The 24,089-nt window shown below is 35.0% G+C and overlaps 4 protein-coding genes across 4 annotated transcripts; 3 read left to right on the top strand and 1 right to left on the bottom strand.

The window, feature by feature from the left end:
* Nucleotides 1-2,393: 2,393 nt before the first annotated feature.
* On the bottom strand, nt 2,394-13,977 carry LOC120777653. Its single transcript, XM_040109108.1, has 2 exons — nt 13,907-13,977; nt 2,394-2,897 (listed from the first exon to the last, which is right to left on the bottom strand). The coding sequence occupies exon 2, from the start codon at nt 2,893-2,895 to the stop codon at nt 2,521-2,523; it is 375 nt and encodes a 124-aa protein (XP_039965042.1). The 5' UTR covers nt 2,896-2,897; nt 13,907-13,977; the 3' UTR covers nt 2,394-2,520.
* Nucleotides 3,890-5,443, top strand: LOC120777632 (aldo-keto reductase family 1 member A1-like). Its single transcript, XM_040109088.1, has 6 exons — nt 3,890-4,025; nt 4,198-4,378; nt 4,431-4,618; nt 4,679-4,795; nt 4,858-5,243; nt 5,313-5,443. Exons 1-6 carry the CDS (start codon nt 3,954-3,956, stop codon nt 5,347-5,349), a joined length of 981 nt encoding a protein of 326 aa, XP_039965022.1. The 5' UTR covers nt 3,890-3,953; the 3' UTR covers nt 5,350-5,443.
* On the top strand, nt 7,227-9,600 carry LOC120777643 (aldo-keto reductase family 1 member A1-like). Its single transcript, XM_040109097.1, has 6 exons — nt 7,227-7,298; nt 7,352-7,532; nt 8,367-8,554; nt 8,774-8,890; nt 8,957-9,339; nt 9,570-9,600. The coding sequence occupies exons 1-6, from the start codon at nt 7,227-7,229 to the stop codon at nt 9,598-9,600; spliced, it is 972 nt and encodes a 323-aa protein (XP_039965031.1).
* A 2,514-nt stretch (nt 13,978-16,491) lies between the features above and the next one.
* Nucleotides 16,492-23,385, top strand: LOC120767938 (aldo-keto reductase family 1 member A1). Its single transcript, XM_040094309.1, has 6 exons — nt 16,492-16,684; nt 22,015-22,195; nt 22,269-22,459; nt 22,525-22,641; nt 22,708-23,090; nt 23,171-23,385. The coding sequence occupies exons 1-6, from the start codon at nt 16,613-16,615 to the stop codon at nt 23,199-23,201; spliced, it is 975 nt and encodes a 324-aa protein (XP_039950243.1). The 5' UTR covers nt 16,492-16,612; the 3' UTR covers nt 23,202-23,385.
* The last annotated feature ends 704 nt before the right edge of the window (nt 23,386-24,089 follow it).

The following is a 24,089-nucleotide window of genomic DNA, read 5'->3' as shown; positions in this document are numbered from 1 at the left end:
TTACCTGTAAGTATACCAGATCTTTACTACCACCCAGTCAGTAATAGGAAGAGTGACCGGCAAACCTTTTTGAAATGAGGAGCATCGGGAAATAAATCCTATTGTCATTGTGAATGCAGTCATTGGTGCGACTCTTTTACCATAAGCATTCATTATTAGCAAATAGACAACAAATTAGCATGCGCATGCGCCTCCTTTTAATCCATTGTCAAACATTCTGAACAGTTAAAGAAGTAGCTCATTCGCGACAAATATACGTAAGTAGATTAGGAACTAAAAACACTTACATACGTACATAAACTGTTAGGTATATTCGAAAGAAGAACATCAACATGTTTAAAAACAAAGATATTGTGCACAGATATTGCAAATGAGTGTACATTCCCTTAACAACTAAATAAATTCGCACAATCGGCTTACGATTTATTTTAGTGCAACTCTGTTTACACTACTAATCTAGTCTTGTTTTATAAACAATAAACAATATTTACAACTATTATGTATACTAAGAGTTTTAAATAGCAAGAAGCACTTAGCTACAACTATTGGATATTTCATGGGATGCAAGAAGGTGCATAAGAATACTGTCACATTACTAATGTCTTTCGTTTGCTCAAAAGTTTAGATTAAAAAGAGTGCAACAATATACTATATTTATCTATTTGCGAACTCATTAGTGGCGTGCTTATCCTTTGAACAAGAGATTATTAAAGAAAAAAGTAACAAAGGCGTTGCTAAATATCTATTAACGTTGCTCTAGTATAAGTATGGGTATATACTATCTAATAATCATGAAACAATATAGTATATGCTTAAGATATAACTAATAGTAACAACCGTGAAACACTCGCTATAAATATGCTTTACTTCGAATATATTCCTAAACCACCTCATAGATAAACAATTTGCCCACATTGAAGTTGTACTACATGGGCTGAAAAGTCTTTGATCTTTGCTGAGATCGCGCCAAATAAATTTTGAACTATTTACATTGGCTTAGAGTACCAATCTCAACTATAATTTTTTCAAAGTTTCATGGAATTTCATAAGAACGTTCTGAATTTAATTCTGCTATATCTAATAAAATGGAACACTCCCAATTCAACTTCTTGATAAATATTACTTCAAATCTGTCCCGGTTAACTATCAATCACTAGTTTGCTGAATTTCTAATTTCTTTACATTGACGAATATCGGGAATCGCTGCGGCTCACTGAGCTTCTGATATGCCAGTTACATAAATAGAAAGAATTGCGCTAATCCCCTAGCCAACCCAATGTATTTGTTAGATTGGGTTTCAAGAGACTATTTTTTCCTTCCCAGACTCACAAATTTTCTGACTAGAAAAATATTACGCTCCAATGAGGAGTTGAAAATGGAAGTAAATAATGCCTATCATGAAGACCTCGAAGCTTCACACGAGCGAAGTGTTAAAGGACCGTTACAATCAATACTAAAAAGAGCGACGTGATGTTAAAAAAAAAAAATCTAATATATTTGGTCAAAATTGATTCTTTTTTCTTTCAGATAATTTTTTTCCATTTATAATTTGAACAAGATTTCGGCCGAATGGTCAGAACGGTTCTGCTTGCATATTTGCACCCACTGTCGCCAATTTTCAGTGACCCGCTGCAGAATTTTGGCTGAAATTTCCGTATCCGTAGAGAAAATAATTTAGAAAATAATCGCTGTACCATTTCTCGAAATTAACGAGTGCCCAAAATTTGCACGCATTCTGTCCATGTTTAGACTTGAAACTGCGCACCGTCATGTTGAAAATTGAGATCGTCCGGATCGATTTCACTGAATTCCGAGAAAAAAGACTGTCAACAACCTGTTATGTTGATGGTAACGGCATTTTCTGCCTCACTTCGAAAGAATTAAGGCTCGAAGTACTATTCATACCATACCATAATCCGCAGCAAACGTTCAATTATTGGAAATATAATTGCATTTCCTGACCCACAAGAGAATTTGACTCATCTCAATAGCCATATTTTTTTTTGATGATGAAGCCATTAGTCAACGAAGAACGTGAATTTTCGTAATAATCTTGGACAATTTCCAAGCGTTATAGCAAAGTGAAACGTGACAAGATAAAATAGTAAACTTTACTGAACACAATGACAAACAAACATGGCCGCCATGAGTAATTAAAATCTTGTCATCCCTATTGGTAAACAGTTTAGATTACTCTGGATGATGTCGAAGGAAAAAGCTACAATTTCATTCAAATATAAAACGTGCTCTAATTGTTTGAAGAAAAAAAGAATATTTTACTTGTATGCGCACACATACATATATTTCTATATATTTATATGCATCTATTATACATACTATACATAAATAAATATCTATATATATATATATATATATATATAAATATGCCGATATGTATCTCTTTACAACAAATAGATATATACCTAAACACATACATACATATGTATTTATTTTTCACCATTTTATTTGTTGAAAAATTTTGCAAAACCTCCAGGAGTTTTTCTCAATATTTCACATTATTTAGCGATACCATTCGCCACTATTTCGCTTCGTTTCTGCCTCAATGACAGCCATGAGCTGGATCTGCGAATCAACTTTCCGTCCGTAATACAGTAAGCTGCTATCAATTTCGTCCGGTGCATCTACCAAATGTATTAACCAACCATATTTTTGATTCTCCGTAATCGGTGCCAGCGAACGATTTTTTAAAGCATTGGAACGTTGTTTGCTAATCAAATCCACATAGTGATTCACTTTTGGCGAGTTTAAGAGCTTCGGATCGCAATCAAATGACTCATGACGGGCGTAGAATTTTTCCGTTAATGCTTTTATCCGATAATTTGGACGAAAATAGTTGTCATTGTGGTTAGTATTTTTGGTGTTACAACAGGGCATGCCTTACACAAAATATACAAAAGTTATAAAAATTATAAAAATGTATGTAAATAGAAAATCGTAAAAAAATCGGCGCGAGAGAGCAATTTATGTATGTTGCTGTCACTTCCAAAGTTTTTAATTTTTAAACATGTCAATTGTTTAAGTAGAACATTTTTATACCCGATCATAATATATACAAGGGTATTATGACTTTGCGGCAAAAAATTGCGGTTACGAAGAGCTGACTGTCGTGGGAACATGTTAAAAAAAAATGCTTACATAGGTGTAATCGATCGATCGTTAAAGAAATAGTATTAATAGTTTTATGAATATTATTCACCTTGAATCAAGTTGAATCAGTCCCAATATAGTGGCCTTTGCAAACCTGACTAATACCTCAGTGGACCTATATGCGTCGACAATCGCGACGTGTCATTGTTCTAAAAGTAGTTGTTGTTGATACGGTTTTATAATCCACGCTAGAGTGGCACGGTTTAGGCGGTTGTCATCGCGTTCATCTAACGGTACGCCCAGGCAAAATGCTGATTCGACAGTGTCGGATCATAGGGAGGGGGTGTTAGATGAGTGGGGTTTGCTGTCAATACAAAGAGGTGTTTAGAGTCATGTTGCGACTCGTTGCATGCTGGACATATTATACATATATTTGCTATGTCGGGGTCCCACACAATATAAACAAGACTTTGCCTCTGATATTCATCTGTAAGCAATAAAAACTACTGGCAGCTCTGCTTTAACCTGAAAGTCAGTCGAAATCTCTATATTAATTCAGATTGGGATCTTATTTCAGAATTACATACAAATAAATCACCAGACATTTTATAATATATGTATATGTATATTTGACTTATTTAATATTTCACGTGTTCAGTTTACTTTAATATCTTTATTTATTTATTTCTATTTTGTTGACTATTGGGACTTTCTCATTTGGTTTCGAAAAAATTGTCGATTTTTGCTCTTGTCATTATTTTAAAAGAGAGAACAAAGAAACAAAAGCAGTTAAAGTTTTTACGGATTGACATCTTATAAACGCTTTTGAGAATTTTTTCACAATTATGGCGTTCAATAAATTTTTGCGTTTGTCCAACGGCCCCGATATGCCGGCTTTTGGCTTAAGATTATCTCAGGTTTGTTGAAAACATAATAAGAATAATAAGTTATGTAATATAAGTATGGATTAGAGGTAAGATTAAACTGAGTTCCAACAGTTTTCCTTCTCTTTTGTGAAATAATATTGTTAAACTAACGTCTCGAGAATACATATTTATACCGTTTACTTAATACCTGATTTTCATCTAGGTGAAAAGAGATGATGTTAGTGTGGTTTTAAATGATGCCATCGAAGCCGGTTATCGTCTGTTTGAAACTTCGCCGTCCTATAATAATCAGAGTGATGTTGGAGATGTCTTGACCGCTTGGTTAAAGGGAAATAAAATTAGACGAGAGGAACTTTTTATTGTGACTAATCTACCTGTTTCAAGTAAGTTAGCAGTTTGTGCAAAAAAAAAAATATGTAAACGATTCTTTTGCAGACAACAGGCCCCATGAAGTTGAAGACACGCTAAAAGAGTCTTTAAAGAAACTAAAACTAGATTATGTTGATTTGTATTTAGTGGAAGCTCCATTTGCAATTAAAATGGAAAATGAAGAAGTTTTTAAGCGAGACAGCGCTGGCAATGCCTTATTAGAGGAAGCAACCGACCATGTGGCCATTTGGGAGGTCGGTATTCGATGACTAAAAACTTATGTTCGAAAAATTATGATCATTTAAAACTTTTAGATCATGGAAGAATTGATGAGTACCGGTTTGACCAAATCCATTGGTTTAGGAAATTTTAATGTCGATCAAATACAACATATTGTAGAAACCAGAAAGATGATACCACACGTTTTGCAAGTACATTGAAAGCACCAAAAAATTTCTTCCGGTTATAATGTTATGGATATCTCTACTTACAGATTGAATATCATGTATATTTGCAACAACCGGAACTTATAGACTATTGCAGAAGAGCCAACATCACCTTATTAACCTATGCAGCACTGGGCGCTGTAAATAAGCCCGACAAATACCAAAGAGTATCTGTGCAAGATAAAGACGAAATTCCTATTTTGGATCTACCGGAATTACGTGAAATCGCTGCAGCACACAAAAAAACACCGGCACAAGTAGCATTTCGTTGGGTGATTGATAAGAAAATGGCACTGACCGTGAAAAGTTCAAACAATGAAAGAATACGCTCGAATATTGATATTTTCGACTTTTCACTTACCAAAGAGGAAATGGAGAAGCTGAATGCATTAGATAGGAATAGGCGTTTTGTGGACTTCTCGCAGTATAAAGGGTAAATATTATACGTTTTAATTATTGAAAAATGTGTATATTTTTAACATATTACTTTTTGGTTTTACAGTATCGAAAAGCATCCAGATTATCCATTTCATACGTAATCTATTTCAAGAACCAAAATAATACATTTTCTCATATGGTGCATTTGTATGGTTTACATATCTTTATGGAATAAATTTTATTTTAAATTTTCAACATAATAAAGTATAAATCTTTATGGGCAAACTTCTCAGCAGCATAGAATATTATCTAAATACTTTATTGAAATAAAGGATGATCCACTTCGAGATTCCCTACTTTTTTTTAAGATAACTCACAGAAACTTTTAATTAAATGGGGAATGTTTATTATCATTCGAATAAACATTCTTTGGCATTTATTTTTTGGAATTAAGTTTTTTAAATGTAGGCCAATAACTCACTCGAGCATTTCGACTGGTAACGACACGCGTAATGTTTTCTTTGGACTTTGGACTTTACATATCCCCACAGGAAAAAGTCTACCGGTGTGTTATCACACGATATTCGTGGTCGATCGTCTGCCCCATAACGAGAAATTATTTGATCACCGTAGTGTCCTCTCAATAAATTCATTGATTGATGCAATGTGTGGGAAGTGGCACCATCTGGTTGAAACCAAATGTGGACCGATGCCGTTTTTTTTTCTGGATGAAAATGCAGCTTTTGAATCTCTTCAAGTTGCTCTTCGTCTCAAATGAGACAATTTTGGCTCATCCTTGAAGAAAATTTGGCTCGAAAACGTTGGAACTTCTTGAAACTTTTCAAGAGCTCATAGAGCGAAGCGTTGTCGCTTGGGAAGGTTGAACGGCTTCAGTTCTTGCAGAAGCTGTATTTTTTACCAAGTCGTATGTCAGTCCGAGTTGCTGAGAACGGCGGCGAATCGACTCTGCACGGTCTTCGTGTACAATCTCAGCTTCCACTGCTATATTTTCTTCACTGCGTGCTGAACGTGGTCTATTTGGTCGAATGTCATCCAATAATGAATGCTGGGTCTCACGATGGTTGATGGGGCTGCGAATAGTACGCCCTGTAGGCTGATTATATTGACTATAAGCTGGTGAAGCGTGTGAAACACATTCTTTATAGGACGTGAATATTCGTAATAAAGTTAAACGATTTGTAGACGTTGCTCAGAAGGAAGTCTTTCCTCGATTAAATGCCAGAAAATATTGAAAAAAATGGCAGCTTGAAACGACTCACGCGTGATCTGTCAAGAAAGGCTATTGAAAATGTACCTCTACTAGATCGCCCGTTATTGAATTCCAAATTTATAAAAAAAATTCCTGATTCCTGAATTTTGTTCGAAGCATTCAAGTATTCATTAAAAGATTAAACCTTTCATTTTTCATTCTGTACTCGAGTACTGGACATTTTTTTCATCGGATTCAATTTTACTCTGTGGAATAGCAACGAAACTGAAACAAATATATTCAGTTATGGATTAAATAAAGTTAGATCAATCAATTTTTCATATTAGACAATTATGGGATATAGTTGCCATACAAACAGACCAATCAAAATCCAGTTCTTGAATGAAAAACTTTTTATTTAACGAGACAGCTTCATGAAATTTAGCATGATTTATTTTCCAAGCAACGGATTGTTGGGTTGAACCACTATAGTATATAGGTGATATACAAACTAATTCTTTCTTTCAAATAATTTTTCAAAAGTTTATGTATAAATATCGTAATATGAAAAAATATAAAAAATATGCTTAAGCCCTTAAGGTGAAAATTTATTTTATTTTTTTTGAACACACCACTTTAGAAAACGGAACGTCGTTTTTCGACATTCTACGACGATTTTATAAACAAAAGAAAAACAATATCATTCAAAAATAAAAAAAGAAACAGCAAATTATTAAGCAATTTTAAATTTGAATTGAGTGAAGCGCATCGACAGCGTATTTTGGCATTAATTTTATTTGAAAAGTGCTCATTTGCTTTATTCAATAGATGACTGTACCGTTTTCCTTAACGTTAAATGATGGCAACAAAATGCCATCAATCGGAGTTAACACGTGGAATGTTAGTGTTAAAAATTAACAATTATGGAAATAAATATTCATATACATTTTCAGCTTGATATCGAAGATTTGGATTTCGTCATAAAGGAGGCGTTATATGTGGGGTTTCGCCACATAGACACATCGGTTTTCAATTTAAACGAAAGACTATTGGGAAAAGTGTTGAAAAAACTCATGGATGAAGGCAAAGTGCAGCGATCAGATTTATTTATTACCACAAAGCTTCCTCCTACAGGTATACATGAACTGAATATGTGCTTAACACGACGAACATCAGATCACAGTATGGCTATATACTTGTATACCTATAAAAACCAGTGAAAATTTATTTTAAATATCGATGTTATAAATACGAATTTTCGTTCGTCAAAATTCTTCACAAGAATCGCTCGTTGAAAATGTCACAGTAGTTAGTAATTGCTGTAACGATAATTCTTTCTTCAAACTATTTGGCGTTCTCGTAGTGCTTACGGGAGGATATTAAGACTATTTCATTTCACTCCTCATTATAAGAACGCCGACGGGACTTGTGAAAAATAAAAAATGCAAATACTTCCTTAAAAGACTGGATTTTGACCGGTTAGCTTCTATTGCAGCTACATACGTAGTGTATGCTATAATGAAGCGATCTGAACAATTTCTTCGCAGATTGCTCTGTCATCTTTGATAATAAGACATGCCAAATATATTAAAGATAGTTTGTCAATTGAAAAAATGCCATATAAACACTTGATTTCGATCGTTAAGTATGTATGATAGCCATATGCTACCATCATAAAAACGCCTTTAGAGAATCGCTTTGGCACCTACATATGTACTATAGTGGTCCGCTATAGGCGGTTCCGTAAACGAGTAGCTTCTTGGGAAGAAAAAGCTCAGATCGATATCTCAAAAATTAAGTTCGCGTAGACACCGACAGACGGATGGATGTAAAAACATACCTTTACGTCTTTAGATATTCTTTTTTTTCAAAATCTAACACTGAAAGGAGTTATAGCCCTTCAGTGAAGAATTTATAATTTGAATTTAAATTTATTTTTCGTACTTTTCCGTTTTTGCATGGGCTAAGCTAATAAACCCGAATTTGTGGAGACCGCAATGCTACAATCGTTGCATAACTTACAGCTGGAATATATTGATCTATATCTGATACAGTTGCCCGTTACATTAATCCATGACGAGAGTTTCGAAGTGATAAAACGGCAAAAGGATGGCTTAGTTTGCTTGGATAATACGGACCATATACTTGTTTGGAAGGTAATGTACGTACATACTTCATTTCTATATGATAAGAACGATCCATTCAATTTATACAACAAGCTTTTGAAATGAGATGATAGTGTTTTCGCCCCTAAAATTTGTCAACTGTTTGAAAAAAAGAAAAAAACTTTATATTTTACAAAATACCTTGCCATAAAAAATGCTTTTCAAATTTATGTTAACCAACTTCATAATAACTTTTGACGTTACTTGCAGCAAATGGAAGATCTGGTCATAAAAGGCTTGACAAAGTCAATTGGTTTGGCTAATTTTAACCAAAATCAAATCACCAATATACTATGTAATTGTAGTATTCCACCCGCTGTTCTACAGGTGTGCCCCTTCACTCGAAAAACTCCATGTATTTAATATTGCTTTACGGTTATATTCATGTTACAGATCGAATATCACATATATCTGCAACAACCCGAATTACTGAAATTTTGTCAGTTGCATAATATTACAATAACATCATTTGCCTCACTCGGTACGCATGATATGCTATCTTCCAATTATTTTATGACTAAACGCACGCGTTTGCCGAGCTTGCTGGAAGTGCCCGAAGTGCGAGAAATCGCTAAAAAATATAACAAGACCGAATCACAAATACTTATGCGTTGGATTTTAGAGAAACAGCTCTCGGCTTTATTGCGAATGCACAACTCCGGTCGTATGCATGAAATTATGGGCATATTTGAGTTTTCCATCGGAAGTCATGATATAAGAAAACTGGATGCCTTAGATAGAAACATACGTACCGTAGACTTTGGCTTTTTGAATGGGTGAGTTAATTCATACAGGGTGCGTCAACTTTTAAGTCGTTATGGTGATATTGTGTAGATTTGAAGTTATGATTTCGGTTCGAATATTTCTTGAGCTCGTCGTTGGCCCGAGGAATACCGGCGTATACTTTGCCTGTGAAATAAATTAGATGACGCAACCTGTAGTAACGTGTTATATCCCGATTATTGGGTTAAATGCTTCTCAATAATCTTGTTGTACTTCTTTTCAGCATTGAAAATCATCCTCAGTATCCTTTCTAAATAAAATGTACTTTGGGTATACAATAATATGAAATAAATTATACCTAATCATTTGTATAACAATTGTGATATTTGCAAATTAATATAACGGGTGATCAAGTAGAGGTACTTTTATCAATAGCTTTTTGTTTTACAGATCACGCATGAGTCGTGTCCAGTTGTCATGCTACTTTCGTTTAGTATTGCAACTGCAATTTTCATTTCGAAAATTCACGATCTGTAAGAATGTGTTTCGTGCGCTTCGGTCAGCTTATGATCAACATACACGGAGCGTGTTATTCGCAACACCGTCACCCATCTCGAGACCCAGCATTCATTATTGAATAATATTCGACCGAATAGACAACGTTCAGAACGCAGTGAAGAAAATATAGTAGCCATAGCTAAGAGTTTATACGAAGAGCGTGGAGAGTCGATTCGGCGACGTTCGCAGCAACTCGGACTGACGCATGGAATGACTTGGCGCATTTTACATCGAGATCTCAAATTGAAAGCATACAAACAACAGCTTCTGCAAGAACTGAAGCCGCCCGACTTTCCCAAGCAATATCGCACCGCTCTATGAGCTCTTGAAAAGTTCCAAGAAGATCCGACATTTTCGAGCCAATTTGTGTTCAGCGATGAGACCCATTTCTGGCTCAATGTGTATGTAAACATGGACGAAGAGCAACCTGAAGGGATTTAAGAGCTGCCATTTCATCCTGAAAAACAACGGTTTGTTGTGGTTTGTGGGCCGGTGGAATCATCGGTCCATATTTTCTTCAAAACTGATGTCAGTGCGAACGTAACCGTGAATGGCAATCGTTGTCGCGCCATGATAAGTGACTATTTGATGCCTGAAATTGTAAAATCGTGAGCTCGGCGACATTTGCTTTCAACAAGACGATGCCACTTCCCAAAACATGTGGACAATCCCGCCTCGATTCAGGCTTTGGAGCAAAACATCACGCGCGTCATTCGTCAGCTACCAGTTGAAATGCTCGAGCGAATCATCGAAAATTGGATTCAACGGATGGAGCACATGAGATGTAACTGCGGTCAACATTTGAAGGGGAGTAATTTTTTCTGAAAATAGATGCTAAAGAATGTTCTTTCCAAATAAATATTTCCTACTAAATTTGAAGTTTCTGGGTTTTTTCTTGAAAAAAATTTGAAACCTTGAAATACTAGGTACATATATACTACCTCAAAGTACAGTGCGAAATCAGTTAGTAACCACGCCTTCATCCCACCTAACGATACTGTTTGAAACTCTTAGGTATGATAACTTCAAAAAGTAGCGCAAGCTAATTGTTGATTAAACTATAATCCCTAGTTAATAGGCACCATTTATTTTATATAGAATAAATTAATTTCTCCACTCACCTTATGATTTATAGCATACAATTTGCTGTGAAACAGTTATAAACTTGAAATACAAGTATGTGAAATTTGTACTATAAACAAACCTAAATTTTTGTGAATGAAAACGTGACGCTTTAAGCTAATATCATCTAGACGCTTATACTATAGTACATACAAATATGGTGTTATAAAGTGGCTGTTTAATCAGAAGTAACAATTGTTTCACTAAAGAATATGACACATGTGTTTATTTTATCAATACAAATATAACATATTTTCTCAAGGAGCGCTTGTGGGCGCTGGAATTTTCCTTGCCATCTGGGCTAAATAATTAAGCGTGTACGTAAGTAAACATTGGGAGGAAACAATCGCCAACTTTTTGCAATAATTTTAATATATGTACATATTTTATAAATAGAAATAGTTTTCTGTCATATTCTGGAATACTTAACTTCCAGCTGTTCATTTTCTAAGTCAGTTCTTATTGTAAACATACCACAGAATATTTGACCCTGGATAATGGGAGAGATGAACATGTGAATTGGGAATGTTTAAGAGTGGATCTAGTTTCACTTGTATTCAATAGAAAATATCTTACGATATCTCTATGAAACTAATATATTTCAGTACTGAAACTATGACATAAACCCGATGAAATTGTATCGGTTTCTTAGATTTTATATCTCGTTAGCGGTTTAAATCAAATTTAGTATTCAACATTGTCAAAATATAGCATTAGTACTAATCATAAATATTAACGCACATAGTAGTAACTCTTTCAAAAATATGTGAAATTTGTGTGCGTTTTCCACTGATCAGGTTCTAGACCCCTTTCTATGGAACCTAATGTATGATGGAATGCTCAATAGCACCCCATCCACCACCAACCAAAAGACATTAAATTAATCGGTTACGCAGACGACCTTATTGTGGTAGCAGTGGCTAAACAGCTAGATGATCTCCATAGCAAATCCTATGAGTGCATAAACAATGGTACTCCTCAATGAGTTTACAACCGGCTGAGCGAAAGACAGAAGTCTTAACTTCTTGTTCATAAGTACTAGAAAAGTGAAGGAAAGTATATCGTTCAGCATAGGGGAGTGTGAGATTAATTCACAGCCACAACTAAAGTATCTGGGAGTAATATGTAATAGACTCAAGGCTCAAATTAATGGATCAACTAGAATACGCTGCTGGTAAAGCGAATAAAATCCTAAACGCCTTTTCAAAAATCATGGCAAAAAGAGGCTAAGTGCGTTTCAGTCGGCGATTTTTACTCGCAAAGATAATGAAATCGGTTGTATGCGACTCCAATATGAGTCCAGGCACTAGGCTTTTGAGCATGCTGCTGAAGTAATAGCCAGTACGATGCCCATTTACTTCTGGAGTGACGAATACGAGCGGGTATACAATTTATCAGAGCCGTCTCACTTAAACAACCGTGTACCGACTGACTGATACAGAACATCCATTCGTAGATAGACTGACGACATGGGGACTTGGATTTCTACCTAACCCAAATACTAAATGGACATGGGTGCTTTAGAAACTACCTGTACAGATTCCAGCATAATATTAGCTCCAATTGTCCGAGTAGGTTCGGGTTGAAGTTCCGGCTTTTGAAGCTACCATGTACGTAAAAAAAATAAAAATGGTACTGGGGTCCATGGTATTTGGACCTAGGAAATTGAGCAGTTTTGGTTGGATTTGGTGCGACAATTTTTAGTCATAAGGTGGCATACTTCAAAGGCATGCACAGTTTTATACCGATTTTTTGGTTGGTTCTTAATTTTTATACCGGTAAGTGAAAGAATCAAAGGAATTTAAAATTGTGTTATATGCGAAGTATGCGTGGTTGTAGTTCGCCCATTTTCACACTCTAACATATAAATATGAGAAACATGCCACCTACTAAGTTTAGTCGATTCGGCCAAGCGGGTCCCGAAATATTTGATTTCACTTTAAATTAATACTCACTGATCCCAACGGGGTTAGATTGTCGAAAAAATAGCCCTTGGGCGAATAAACTCCGGGTCAATTCCGGTGCGTAGAACCGACTGTCGTGGGAATTGATGTGATTTCACTTAAAAGAGGGCGGTGCCAGGCTCCTCGTCCAATTTTGACACTGGCTCAGCGAAAGGTTAAATTTCATGCTTCTGAAGTTTTTGGTTACTGATCTATCGCGCTTTTAGTAGTTTTTAACAGTACCGTTATGTGGGGAGTTAGGGCTCATTATTTGATTTCTTTTTCTCACTTTCGGTAGGGGTTGATATAAAATTTATCTTGAGGGAATTCAGTTATATCTTAATTTGGTGCTTAGTTATAACACTTTATACATTTTCCTTTAATGGCGTTTTGTGGGCGTGATAGTGGTTTTGTAAAATGTGCAGAAATTAATCAATAACCTTTTAAAAAATCAATTGACTCAAAAGGTCACGCGACCTTGGGAACATCTGTCAATATCTCAAGCTATGTATTACTCCTTTTTCGTGTGTTAAAATTTGATTTGGTGAATGCGTGAAATTGATTTAGTTGACTCAACGACAGCTGTTATTTTTTCATAAATAGAAAGCTTCAATTTCAAACTGTTGATGCACTCAAGCTCATTCTTATGCAAATTGTTTAATTATGCCATTATTTTATATTCAAACACACGCACATAAATATTTATATTTGTACGTATGTATGTGAGACTATATGCGAAGGCACCGATAAAAGTTCGAAGTCAACTACTGATAGGGTAGTTTGACAAAAGGTTCAATTAGTTTTTGGGTTAGGTTAGGCCAGTCGAGAGCCCTAACAGCTGACGCTATTATTTGGGAGTATTTGTTCAAAAATATATTCATATTGAAAAATATCAAATCAAAAATTAGCGAACGTTTAAAAAAAGACAAACTTATTTACCACAAAATTACGAGTAAATTATTTGTCAAAAAGTTTGCAAAAATTAAAATACTCTTACGTGGTTTATTAGATAATCTAACTGTGAAGCCAGAGCTTAAATTTTGATTTGATGCGGGCGACAGTCTCCGAGTACTTTCCTCACTCGTTTTGGAAAAACTAACTATCCCATTAAGAGGTTAAAATATTATTATTGTTAGTAATATTCATATATTTTAATTACTTAAAATTAAATGTCATTCTATGTATAAAAAGGCTCATTAAATTACAAAACGGCTATCAACAATTAAGTTCAGCTCAATTTCTTTACTGTAAGGGTGCCATATTTACTCATAAATGACTTCCGTTTTAGACACATGGTCACGTCCCCAGAGAAGTTTATGTATGAAACAAAAAACTATGAAATTTTAAAATGCCTATAATTGATTTTTGCCCTCACCAGCTCACTGGCTAAAATGGCATAAATTATTCACACCTTAGAGCTTAAAAAAACACAAATTGCTTGCAAAATTACTTTAATTGTTTCAATATTGCATGAATAATCCAAAGCATGAAATCAATTACAATAAACATTAGGGTGAACTTATTAAATATAATATTATCTAGCTTGACAATAATATAAGAAGGCTCTTAATCTTGGATAGTAAGGATATTAGTAATAAATGTGTAAAGGATTGATGTTAGATAAATAATACAAATATTTTATTAAAACTATTTTCTTATTATTATTGTTATTTTTGTTAATAAATATTTTTTATGCTGAAATTACATGGAAAATTAATTTTTTTATATAAATTGTGACAAAAGAGTACCCGGAAATTGTAATTTAAACTCCACGGCTAAATTATATTTCAAAAAAATTTATTTTGCTAAGTTGGTAGGACTGTCCTTAATTACTATGCCAATTATGAGTGCTATCTGTCAACCAGATAGTTAACAGCAGCTGCTTAAGTCGGTACACCTCATTAGTGCTTTGTGATTTTTACAATGGATAAAAATATCAAACAAAGAATTTGTCTCAAATTTTGTATAATTTTGTATTTCTAACTAAATTTCGTGGGCGTAATCGTTGCGAATGTTGGGAAAGGCTTACGGTGATCCAGTTTTATCAAAAACACAAGCCTACGGGTGGAACAAAGCCTTAAAAGATGGTCGAGAGATCGTTGAAGACATGCCTCGTTCTGGACGACCTTCGACCACTTCAACTGATAAACATATTAAAAAAGTGAAGGGTATGTGCTTAAAAATCAGTCAGGCAAGTGTTAGAGAGATGACAAGAGAGCTCGACATCGCGAGTCCGTTCGAATGATTTTCATGGATATTTTAGGTATGAAGCGCGTTCTTGCTCGACTCGTCCCGATAAGGCTGAATTTTATTCAAAAAGAGTGCCGTAAACAGGTCTCTTTGGACATGCTTGATAGTGCGAATTCCTATCCCACATTCATTGAGATCATTATAATTAGAGATGCGATATGGGTTTGTTAGTTTGATATGCAAACAAGTCAACAATCATTGGAATGGAGGGAAAAAATGTGCCGAAACCAAAAAAATCATTCATTGTTTCTTTTTCGATATTCGTTGTTTGGTGCATAGTGAATTTATTCCCGAAGGAAAGACGGTCAATAAGGCGTTCTCTTTGGCTGTATTGAGGCGTTTAAGAACATCCGTCGAAAACGGCCGGAATTGTGGAAGAACAATTCACTGATGATACACCATCTCATTGAGCCACGATTGTGATCGAATTTAAAGCCAAAAACGCAATGAATACCATCGATCAACCATCGCATTTACCAGATTTGGCGCCGTGTAATTTTTTCTTGTTGCCCAAACTGAAATTACGGCTTTGTAGAATTCCTTTTCACTCGATTGAAGAGATAAAACAAAACTCGCTGAAGTAGTGGTTCTCGAAACACTTTGGAAAAATTCGCTGGCGTAAGTGTATTACATCTGGTGGGGATTACTTCTATGCGACAAAATAAATATTGATTAATAGTCAAATATTTTGCGTTTTATTTACAATTTCTGGGTACTTTTTTGTCACAATGTTTTTAACTTTTTATTATTCAAATCAATTTAGTTAAAGTTCTATCTGGAGATAGAAGAGCAAACAGCTCAAGATTTTCTGGGGCGCAACAAAAAAGGTCATTATTTTCAAATTGAAGTTCACTACATAAATTTGTAAAAATTAAGCTACTTAAGAAGCAAGTTCTTACCAAGTATATTGTTTGTCGCTAAAGTTTTTTGTTTGAATTGTCTAGATTTAAAATTTACAGTTAGCTATACATATTTTAAATATTTTTGGTTATGTTTCTTTTCGATCGTTTTCCACACACAGTGATACACACTAATATTTGTATCACACATTTTTATACATACATACCCACACATATAATATTTATAATAACATATGCAAATAACTAAGCACAAAAAGTTTTAAAACTCTTTCGAAGCTGCAGGGAGAAGAAGAATAAACATTTCCCATTCTTAATGTAATTAATAAAATAAGAGCAAAAACAGCAGCGAGCGCAGCAAAGTAAATGAATGGCTTTCTTTTTACTCGTAGGTATATGAAAACCAGTATTTTTTACGACGATAAAGCTTAACGGTTGGCTAAAAGTGTCGTTGGTTGATACACAGTCAGCTTTCTTTCGTTGCATTCAGAGTAGAATTGAACTCGGCGCGGTCAAGTTTGTTGTGCGCGGTGATATTTGCAATCAAAGATAGCACAGTGTTATTTATTTAATTTATTTACTGATAATTACAAGATATGAGCGAGCAAAAGTACTTGAACTTGAACAATGGCTTGCGGATGCCTATTATTGGTTACGGCACTTGGATGGTAAATATAATACATTTTAATAACAATATATATTTTTAATTTTTCAATAGTATTATATTATTTTTTAGCTAAGAATTGTTGTAAACGAAAATTTTTAATTAAAAAAAATGTTTCATAACGCTTTATATCGTCACCTAAATTGAGTTTTTAAACAATATTTTCAGCTTCCGCTGACAGACATAGCCAGTATATAACCATTTTATAACCAAAACTTAATTTTTTTCTATTACTGGTTTCTATTATATCGTTTTCCTTCGTCTGTAAACTTATGGAATGTGATGTTACGTTATTTTGCATTTTAGTTGACGATATGGAATTTTACATTTTGCCGCACTTAGTGAAGCTGAAAATAGTCGTTAAAAGGGGTGTGTTTGATTGCGGGCAGCAACTTGTTATAGAATAAATAATAGCTGGTCAAAGTGGTGAAAAGTTGCCGCGCCCTTTATTGTAGTTTTAGGTAGATGAAGGTCTTAAGTTTTAGTTTTGGTCAAGTAAATACGCCCAACGCCAACAGAAAACCTATGCTCCATATCGGCTTAGTTGCCTTACTATTATTAAAAGTTGCAACTTTTATATGATTTTGAAAAAAGAAATTAAAAACGTTAACTTTGGTTACACAGAAGCTATAACTTTTCAGAAAAAAACAGTTTTCCATGCAAGAACTTGATTTCTATTGTTCAGTGATAAACATATAGTAGCTAATGGTTCCATATTGATGGTTTCGAAAAATGAACATGTGCCAAATTTCAGTTCTATATCTCATAAACTGAAGGACTAACAAACGGTCATGGCTAAATCGACCCAGCCCGTCACGCCAATCATTTATTTACATATACATACATACATTCCATAGGGTCTCCGACGATTCCCTCTGGGTGTCGAGAACTTTGTGGGAAACTTAATATTGTAAGTTAAGGTTATAACAAATATAATTATTCTATCCTCTGGTTGTTGCAAACTTCATCGGACACTTCATATTACCAGTTAAGGTTATAACAAATGTAATTCTTCGATATTGGGCAAAAGTGTCTTCGCGAAACGATCTTCTGACTTCTCTTTTTTATAGCGAAAACTTTCCTAAGAAAATTATTTCGTTTTTAAGATGCCTTTTAGTATTACTACGAATTCTATAATGAGTTATTCAAAGCGTATATTTAGTCTTTTACAGGCTAGTCCTTCTACCTCAAATTACGAGTTTATTGATATCGCTGGACAACTTACCTTCGATATGTCAAAAGCTCTAAGTAAATGCTCTTATAGTTACTTAACTACAAATCATTTCCGTTTTTAATTTCATGCATATTCAGACTAAATTAACTAAGCTTAACCTCACCCACATATTTCAGTACATTTCCTCCAAGTTTATAGAGCATTTTATCCAGGCATATATACTAAACAAATATATAAATAACTTTATAATTGTATGCAGTGAGCAAAAAGATTAGTGAAATATGAAGAAACGTTAACCTCAGTTGCACCGAAGCTATAATACCCTTATCAAATACAAAAGATTCCATACAAAAAAATACAAAAACTTGACTTTCGGTTAATTTATATGGTACCTACATATATGCTGTAGTGATTCGATCTAAAAAAAAAAATCAGGAAATTCTACGTACCAATGTTTTAGACAATATTCCATGCCAAATTTCATGCAAATACCTTGTCAAACAAAAAAGTTTTGCCTACAATGATTTAATTCCGATCGTGCTGTTTGCATGGCAGTTATATGCTATAGTGGTCCGATATGAGCGGTTCCGAGAAATGAACAACTTCTTGAAGAGAAAATGACATGAGCAAAATTTCAGATTTATGTCTTAAAAACTAAGGGACTATTTTGCATATGTACATATGGACGGACAGACATACCGACATAACTAAATCGACTCAGCTCGTCATGCTGATCATTTAGATTGCTATGTAAGTTATAGGAGCCCTGACGTTTCCTTTTGTGAGTAAAAAACTTTAGTGGCAAACTCAATAGTATACCCTGTACAGGTATGAAAATGTAAATGGATAATTAAATTGATGAATCAATTTAGCGCGTAATTGGCTTTGAAGTAAATGTTCTCATATTTTAATTAAATAGCAACAAACATGTCACGTGTATTAAAGACATTAGTTGCTCACTTTTAAAACCGGTTAGCGGTTTTTGTTTACACTTTTTTTGTCAATAAATTACAGCTTTCACTGAGTATGTCTAAAGGTACACATAGAGTATGTACCAATAGAGTTTTGGATGCTGAGCCAGATTTTTTAAACAAAACAAAGAAAGAAAATCCACGAAACCGGCAATTGAAATGGTTTGTTGCATTCTTTTTGACTTTCAGTAATGAAAACGTGCCCAAGCGATGACTTTCGAGTGGTTTTAAACACAAAAGCACTAACGGAGAACAGTGACTTCGCATATTTACATATATTTATTTTATGAGTATAGAAAATGTAGTATGATCGATAAGCATGAACAACCAGAAACAGGTTTAAAACTGCTTATAACACATTTAAATATAGTTTTTATGCAACAGGTGCATTTATGGATAGAGTTAATTTAATAGTTACGTTCTATACAGTATATTAACCACTGATGTATTATATACGAGTATTAAGAACACTCAGAGTACTCCGAAAGTGCTACTCAAAAGACTCGACAAAATCACATCATTAAATTTATCTATACACAGAGAACACAAAATAATTATAAAGCTCTTATGAGAGCTGAGAATTTTAAAATTATTCTAAACTACTTGCGTCACCTCATAACTTAGATGAACTCGTAAGTGCACAGGAGATACTAAAAATCCTAACTACACAACTTTTTCAGAGCATTTTTTTTATAAAGTAAAAAAATTTTTACTTCAAGACCATTAGCAAAGCCTGCAGAAGTTTCAAAAGCTAACTAAATTCGTTTGAAAATTTTACTGCGCAAATTTGAAGTACTAAGTTGTCTGTCCGGTCGCACCGAACCCATAATATCCTTCACAGGCGCACTTTTTAGCTTTTAGCTCTCTCAGCGGTTTTCAATTATGTTGTACCACGACGGCCTTTAAAGGTTCCTACGGAACCATTTCTGTCGAATAAAGTGGCTGGGGCTTCATTATAGCATTGTTTTTGGCCAAGAGTTCACGAACAAATTCATTGATCCATTGAAACGCCAGCACATAAAAACACTTCTAACCATAGTGACTACTACGGGAAGTTTTATCGTACTTCTGGAGCAGGTAAAGAGTGATCAATTTCGAAGTTCCCTACTTTTTTAAATAAAAAACACAGAAACTTCAAATTTAATGGGGAATGTTTATAGTCATTCGAAAAAACATTATTTGGAATTTATTTTTTGAAGATTATCTCCTTCCAATGTTGGCCGCGGCTACATCTCAGATGGTTCATCCGTTGAGTGCATTTTCTATGACCCATTCGAGCATTTCGACTGGTAACTGGCGAATAGCACACGCAAGGCTTTGCTCCAAGGTCTGAATAGAAGTGAGTTTTGTCCGCATAAACTTTACATACCCCCACTGGAAACAGTCTAACGGTGTGATTTCGCATGATCTTGATGGCCAATCGACTGTCCCAAAAGATGAAATTATCTGCTCAGCGAAGTGATAAATCCATTGATTGATGCGAGTGAGTGGCGCCGTCTTGTTGACACCAAATGCCGCCGAGCTCACTAGTTTCAATTTCAGGCATCAAATAGTCGGTTATCATGACGCGATAACAGTCGCTATTGACGGTTACGTTCTCATCGGCATCATTTTTGAAGAAATATGAACCAAATCACACCAAACCGTTGTTTTTTCTGGATGAAATGGCAGCTCTTAAAGCTCTTCTTCGTCCCAAATGCGGCAATTTTGCTTGTTTACATACCCATTGAGCCCGAAATGGGTCTCATCGCTGAACGGAATTTTGATCTTCTTGGAACTTTTCAAGAGCCCATAGAGTGAAGCGATGTGGCTTGGCATGGTCGAGCGGTTTCAGTTCTTGCAAATGCTGTATTTTATATGCTTTTAATTTAAGATCTCGACGTAAAATGCGCCAAGTCGTTCCATGCGGCGCTGCGAACGGCGCCCAGTCGACTCTTCACGCGTACACCCTCATCAACTGCTGTTATATTTTCTTCACTGCGTACTGGACGTAGTGTATTCGGTCGTATATTATCAATAATGAACGCTGGGTCTCAGGATGGCGATGGTGTTGCGAATAGTACGCTCAATAGGCGGATTATGTTGAGCATAAGTTGAGCGAAGCTCGCAAAACACATTCTTTCCAGAGCGTGAAGTTTCGTAATACAGTTGGACGATTTATAAACGTTGTTCAGGCATTAGTCTCTCCATGACTCACACGTGATCTGCCAAAAAAAGTCCATTGAAAAAAGTGTCTCTATTTGAATCACCTTTTATATCGAAATAATAAAACAGAATTTCGACAATAGGACTCTCCAAACCCGCGGAGTTTTAATTTTAAAACTACCGTTATTTTTTTTTATCACAACTACAACTGGTATAACTAAGTCATAAATTCAACTACAAAGGAGAATATCAAAATTAAGAGGGCATCGGTAGTTAAAACGTGGGAATATGCGTTAAATTCAGATGTTACTTTTGAGACAAAAATAGATAATATCGGGGTTCCGAAACCTAAAATAAAGATTATCAAGGTTCAGGTTGACTTTATACCATATACATACAAGTATATCGGCCAATATGTAACATACATACATATATTTAGTGAGCGTACATTCTTAGATATGCTATAGTTTGGTTAAGAAAATGGGGGAAATCGGTCAATCCATATTACCCTAACCCACATTTCAAGATTATGATTGTCGTTAGTTTATGAACTTTGTGTCACTATATCGGTCAAACTGTAAAGTACCTTAAGAAACCTTATTGAAAACGTGCTCTCGAGCATACTTTATTTCAATGCAGGAAGTAATTGAAATCAGCTCGGAAGGTCTCTAGCTTCGTTGTACATAGTTAAGTGAATAAATCGAGTTAGACCTTTGTCTAAACTACATGCCATAATTTTGTAATTTGTTCTTATATTCAATAAATTTTAATAAATATACATATTTCGCACATAAAGAAGAATGGTGTAATGAGGCTAAATGAGGCTATGAACTAAAATATACTCGTAATTTATTAAAATACTAAAGCAACGTTTTCCAAAACTGGAAAGTAAGTTTAAAAGGTCAAGAACCACTTTGACCACCTTACTTAAATATATGTACCATTGTACCATTTTGAAATCCGGCCCTTAGGGTTATGATAACCATCGAATTTCTTAGATTTTGCAATAACGCGTAGCCTTTTGCTCTACAATTCCTTATATAGGCTAGTGAGGAAGAAATCAACACTGCTGTAAATGAAGCGCTCAAGGTGGGCTACCGTCATATTGATACGGCACCGGTGTATTTAAATGAAAAGGCCATTGGAAACGTGTTAACCAAGTGGTTTTCTTCGGGAAAAATAAAGCGATCCGATTTATTCATCACTACCAAGTTACCACCACCAGGTATTTAAGAATTGTATACTATATATGTAGTTTATCAGTTGTGTACCTAAAAGAGCTCTTGTTCACCCGACAGGTGCCGACAGACCCGATCTAGTTGAACTCACATTGCGAAAATCGCTTGCGGATCTACAGCTAGATTATGTGGATTTATACTTAATACATACGCCAATAACTGTGGTTGTAGACGAGAAAGGTGCATTTAAGCACTATGAAGATGGAACCATAATTGTTGATCCCAGCACGGATCTTGTAGCTATTTGGAAGGTGAATTACACAACGCACGGGTCTATGAATATATGTAAAAATAATTATCTCATCTTGGTTTAAAGGAAATGGAGGGTCTGGTCGCAAAAGGCTTAACCAAATCGATTGGAATTTCCAACTTTACTATAAAGCAAATCGACAGGATCCTTCAGAACTGCACCATCAAGCCAGCAGTCTTGCAGGTCTATACCTATCTAAATAGAATTATGTTAAGATTATAATTAAACTTTGTATTACTACTGCCGTAGATCGAATACCACATTTATTTGCAACAACCAGAACTGATCGAGTTTTGCAAATCTGCAAATATAGCCGTGACCGCCTATTCGCCACTCGGCTCCAAAGGTGTGGGTACCTTGAATAAGAGAGCTGGAGTGGAACGTGAATTACCCGATTTACTAGAAGTGCCCGTGGTCAAAGAGATAGCACAAAACCATAGCAAAAGTGAGGCACAAGTGTTGCTACGCTGGATTGTGCAAAAAGGTATATCGGTTATACCAAAGAGTACCAATCCTAAACGCATGTACGAGAATAAGAATATCTTTGATTTTAAATTGAGGGCGGAGGAAATGGAACAGCTAAACAGTTTGGACGCAAATATACGTGTGGTGAATTTCTCATTTTTCCCAGGGTGAGTAAACCATAAGAAAATAACAATACAAATTTAGAAAGAATACATTTTATTTTTTGTTTTTTTTTTCCCTGCTACAGCGTTGAAAAGCATCCAGAGTTCCCTTTCTAAGTGTTTTGGATGGTAACGCATGGTAAACAACAGCCGATTTACTCTCTTAATATGTATGAATTATTGTAAACTGTTTCACACGAATAGACAGAATAGACAGACCCTGGGGTGCACACATAAAATAGTTTAGAAATCAACAACAAAATAAACACATAATTAAATCGCTTCAGCAACTGGCATTAAAGTTTTCGTTATTATTTTAAGTTCGATGGCTTGGGGTTTTACTGTGCTCAGATCTTTACTCTCATCTTGCGCCGCTGGTGAATTGTTGATTAGGGTGATGCTTTCAGCGCTCTCCTTGCTCTCCATTGCTTCTGGCAACGTGGGTGCTAGCTTTCGCCTGGCTGTCTGGCTCGGACATCCAACTTTCACATCTATTGGTGGGTCAATGTGACAGACCTCACCATTGCAACTGATGCTGCTGTACATACATATATGATAATATATTTTAGAACTTGGCTCAAGGAGTTATTTGTAACAAATAATACGTGTTATCCGCTTTGATAGCTGTTAGGTAAAACTAAGTATGCGCGCAAAGGCGAAGTCTGTGCACTAAACCACAGCAACTTGGCAAAAAATGAAAAAGACAGGGCTTTGAAAATAGAGGCATACACATATTAGAGGCAATAAGTATTTATTACACAAAAGTGCTTACAATATTTGCAAACTAACACATAAAATCGAGATAACTTTACGTCATAAGGAGTACCGCAGCATTTACGGCGAAGGAACACACCAAATGTGAAATTTCGAAAAAAGTCAAATTTTTTATCTTTATACTATACACTTGGGCTCACGCAATTAAACCGCATAGACTAATGCTGAAGTCTATGAAAATTATAAAACAAAAATAAATTCATAGTAGATTGAAACCCATTGGAAGGCACA

The sequence above is a fragment of the Bactrocera tryoni genome, chromosome 1 (genome assembly GCF_016617805.1).
Source record: "Bactrocera tryoni isolate S06 chromosome 1, CSIRO_BtryS06_freeze2, whole genome shotgun sequence".
Lineage (NCBI taxonomy): Eukaryota > Metazoa > Arthropoda > Insecta > Diptera > Tephritidae > Bactrocera > Bactrocera tryoni.
The sequence above is the reverse complement of the archived record's forward strand: the minus strand, read 5'-3'. Positions and strand labels throughout refer to the sequence as shown.

Excerpts from the sequence above, each read along its gene's own strand:
- LOC120777643 (XM_040109097.1), top strand. The coding sequence starts at position 7,227 with ATGACTGTACCGTTTTCCTTAACGTTAAATGATGGCAACAAAATGCCA. Across the intron at positions 7,533-8,366 it reads CACAAAGCTTCCTCCTACAG|CTAATAAACCCGAATTTGTG; the intron begins GTATACATGAAC and ends GCATGGGCTAAG. Across the intron at positions 9,340-9,569 it reads GACTTTGGCTTTTTGAATGG|CATTGAAAATCATCCTCAGT; the intron begins GTGAGTTAATTC and ends ACTTCTTTTCAG.
- LOC120777653 (XM_040109108.1), bottom strand. The coding sequence starts at position 2,895 with ATGCCCTGTTGTAACACCAAAAATACTAACCACAATGACAACTATTTT.
- LOC120777632 (XM_040109088.1), top strand. The coding sequence starts at position 3,954 with ATGGCGTTCAATAAATTTTTGCGTTTGTCCAACGGCCCCGATATGCCG. Across the intron at positions 4,026-4,197 it reads TTGGCTTAAGATTATCTCAG|GTGAAAAGAGATGATGTTAG; the intron begins GTTTGTTGAAAA and ends ATTTTCATCTAG. Across the intron at positions 4,796-4,857 it reads TGATACCACACGTTTTGCAA|ATTGAATATCATGTATATTT; the intron begins GTACATTGAAAG and ends CTCTACTTACAG.
- LOC120767938 (XM_040094309.1), top strand. The coding sequence starts at position 16,613 with ATGAGCGAGCAAAAGTACTTGAACTTGAACAATGGCTTGCGGATGCCT. Across the intron at positions 22,196-22,268 it reads TACCAAGTTACCACCACCAG|GTGCCGACAGACCCGATCTA; the intron begins GTATTTAAGAAT and ends TTCACCCGACAG. Across the intron at positions 23,091-23,170 it reads AATTTCTCATTTTTCCCAGG|CGTTGAAAAGCATCCAGAGT; the intron begins GTGAGTAAACCA and ends TCCCTGCTACAG.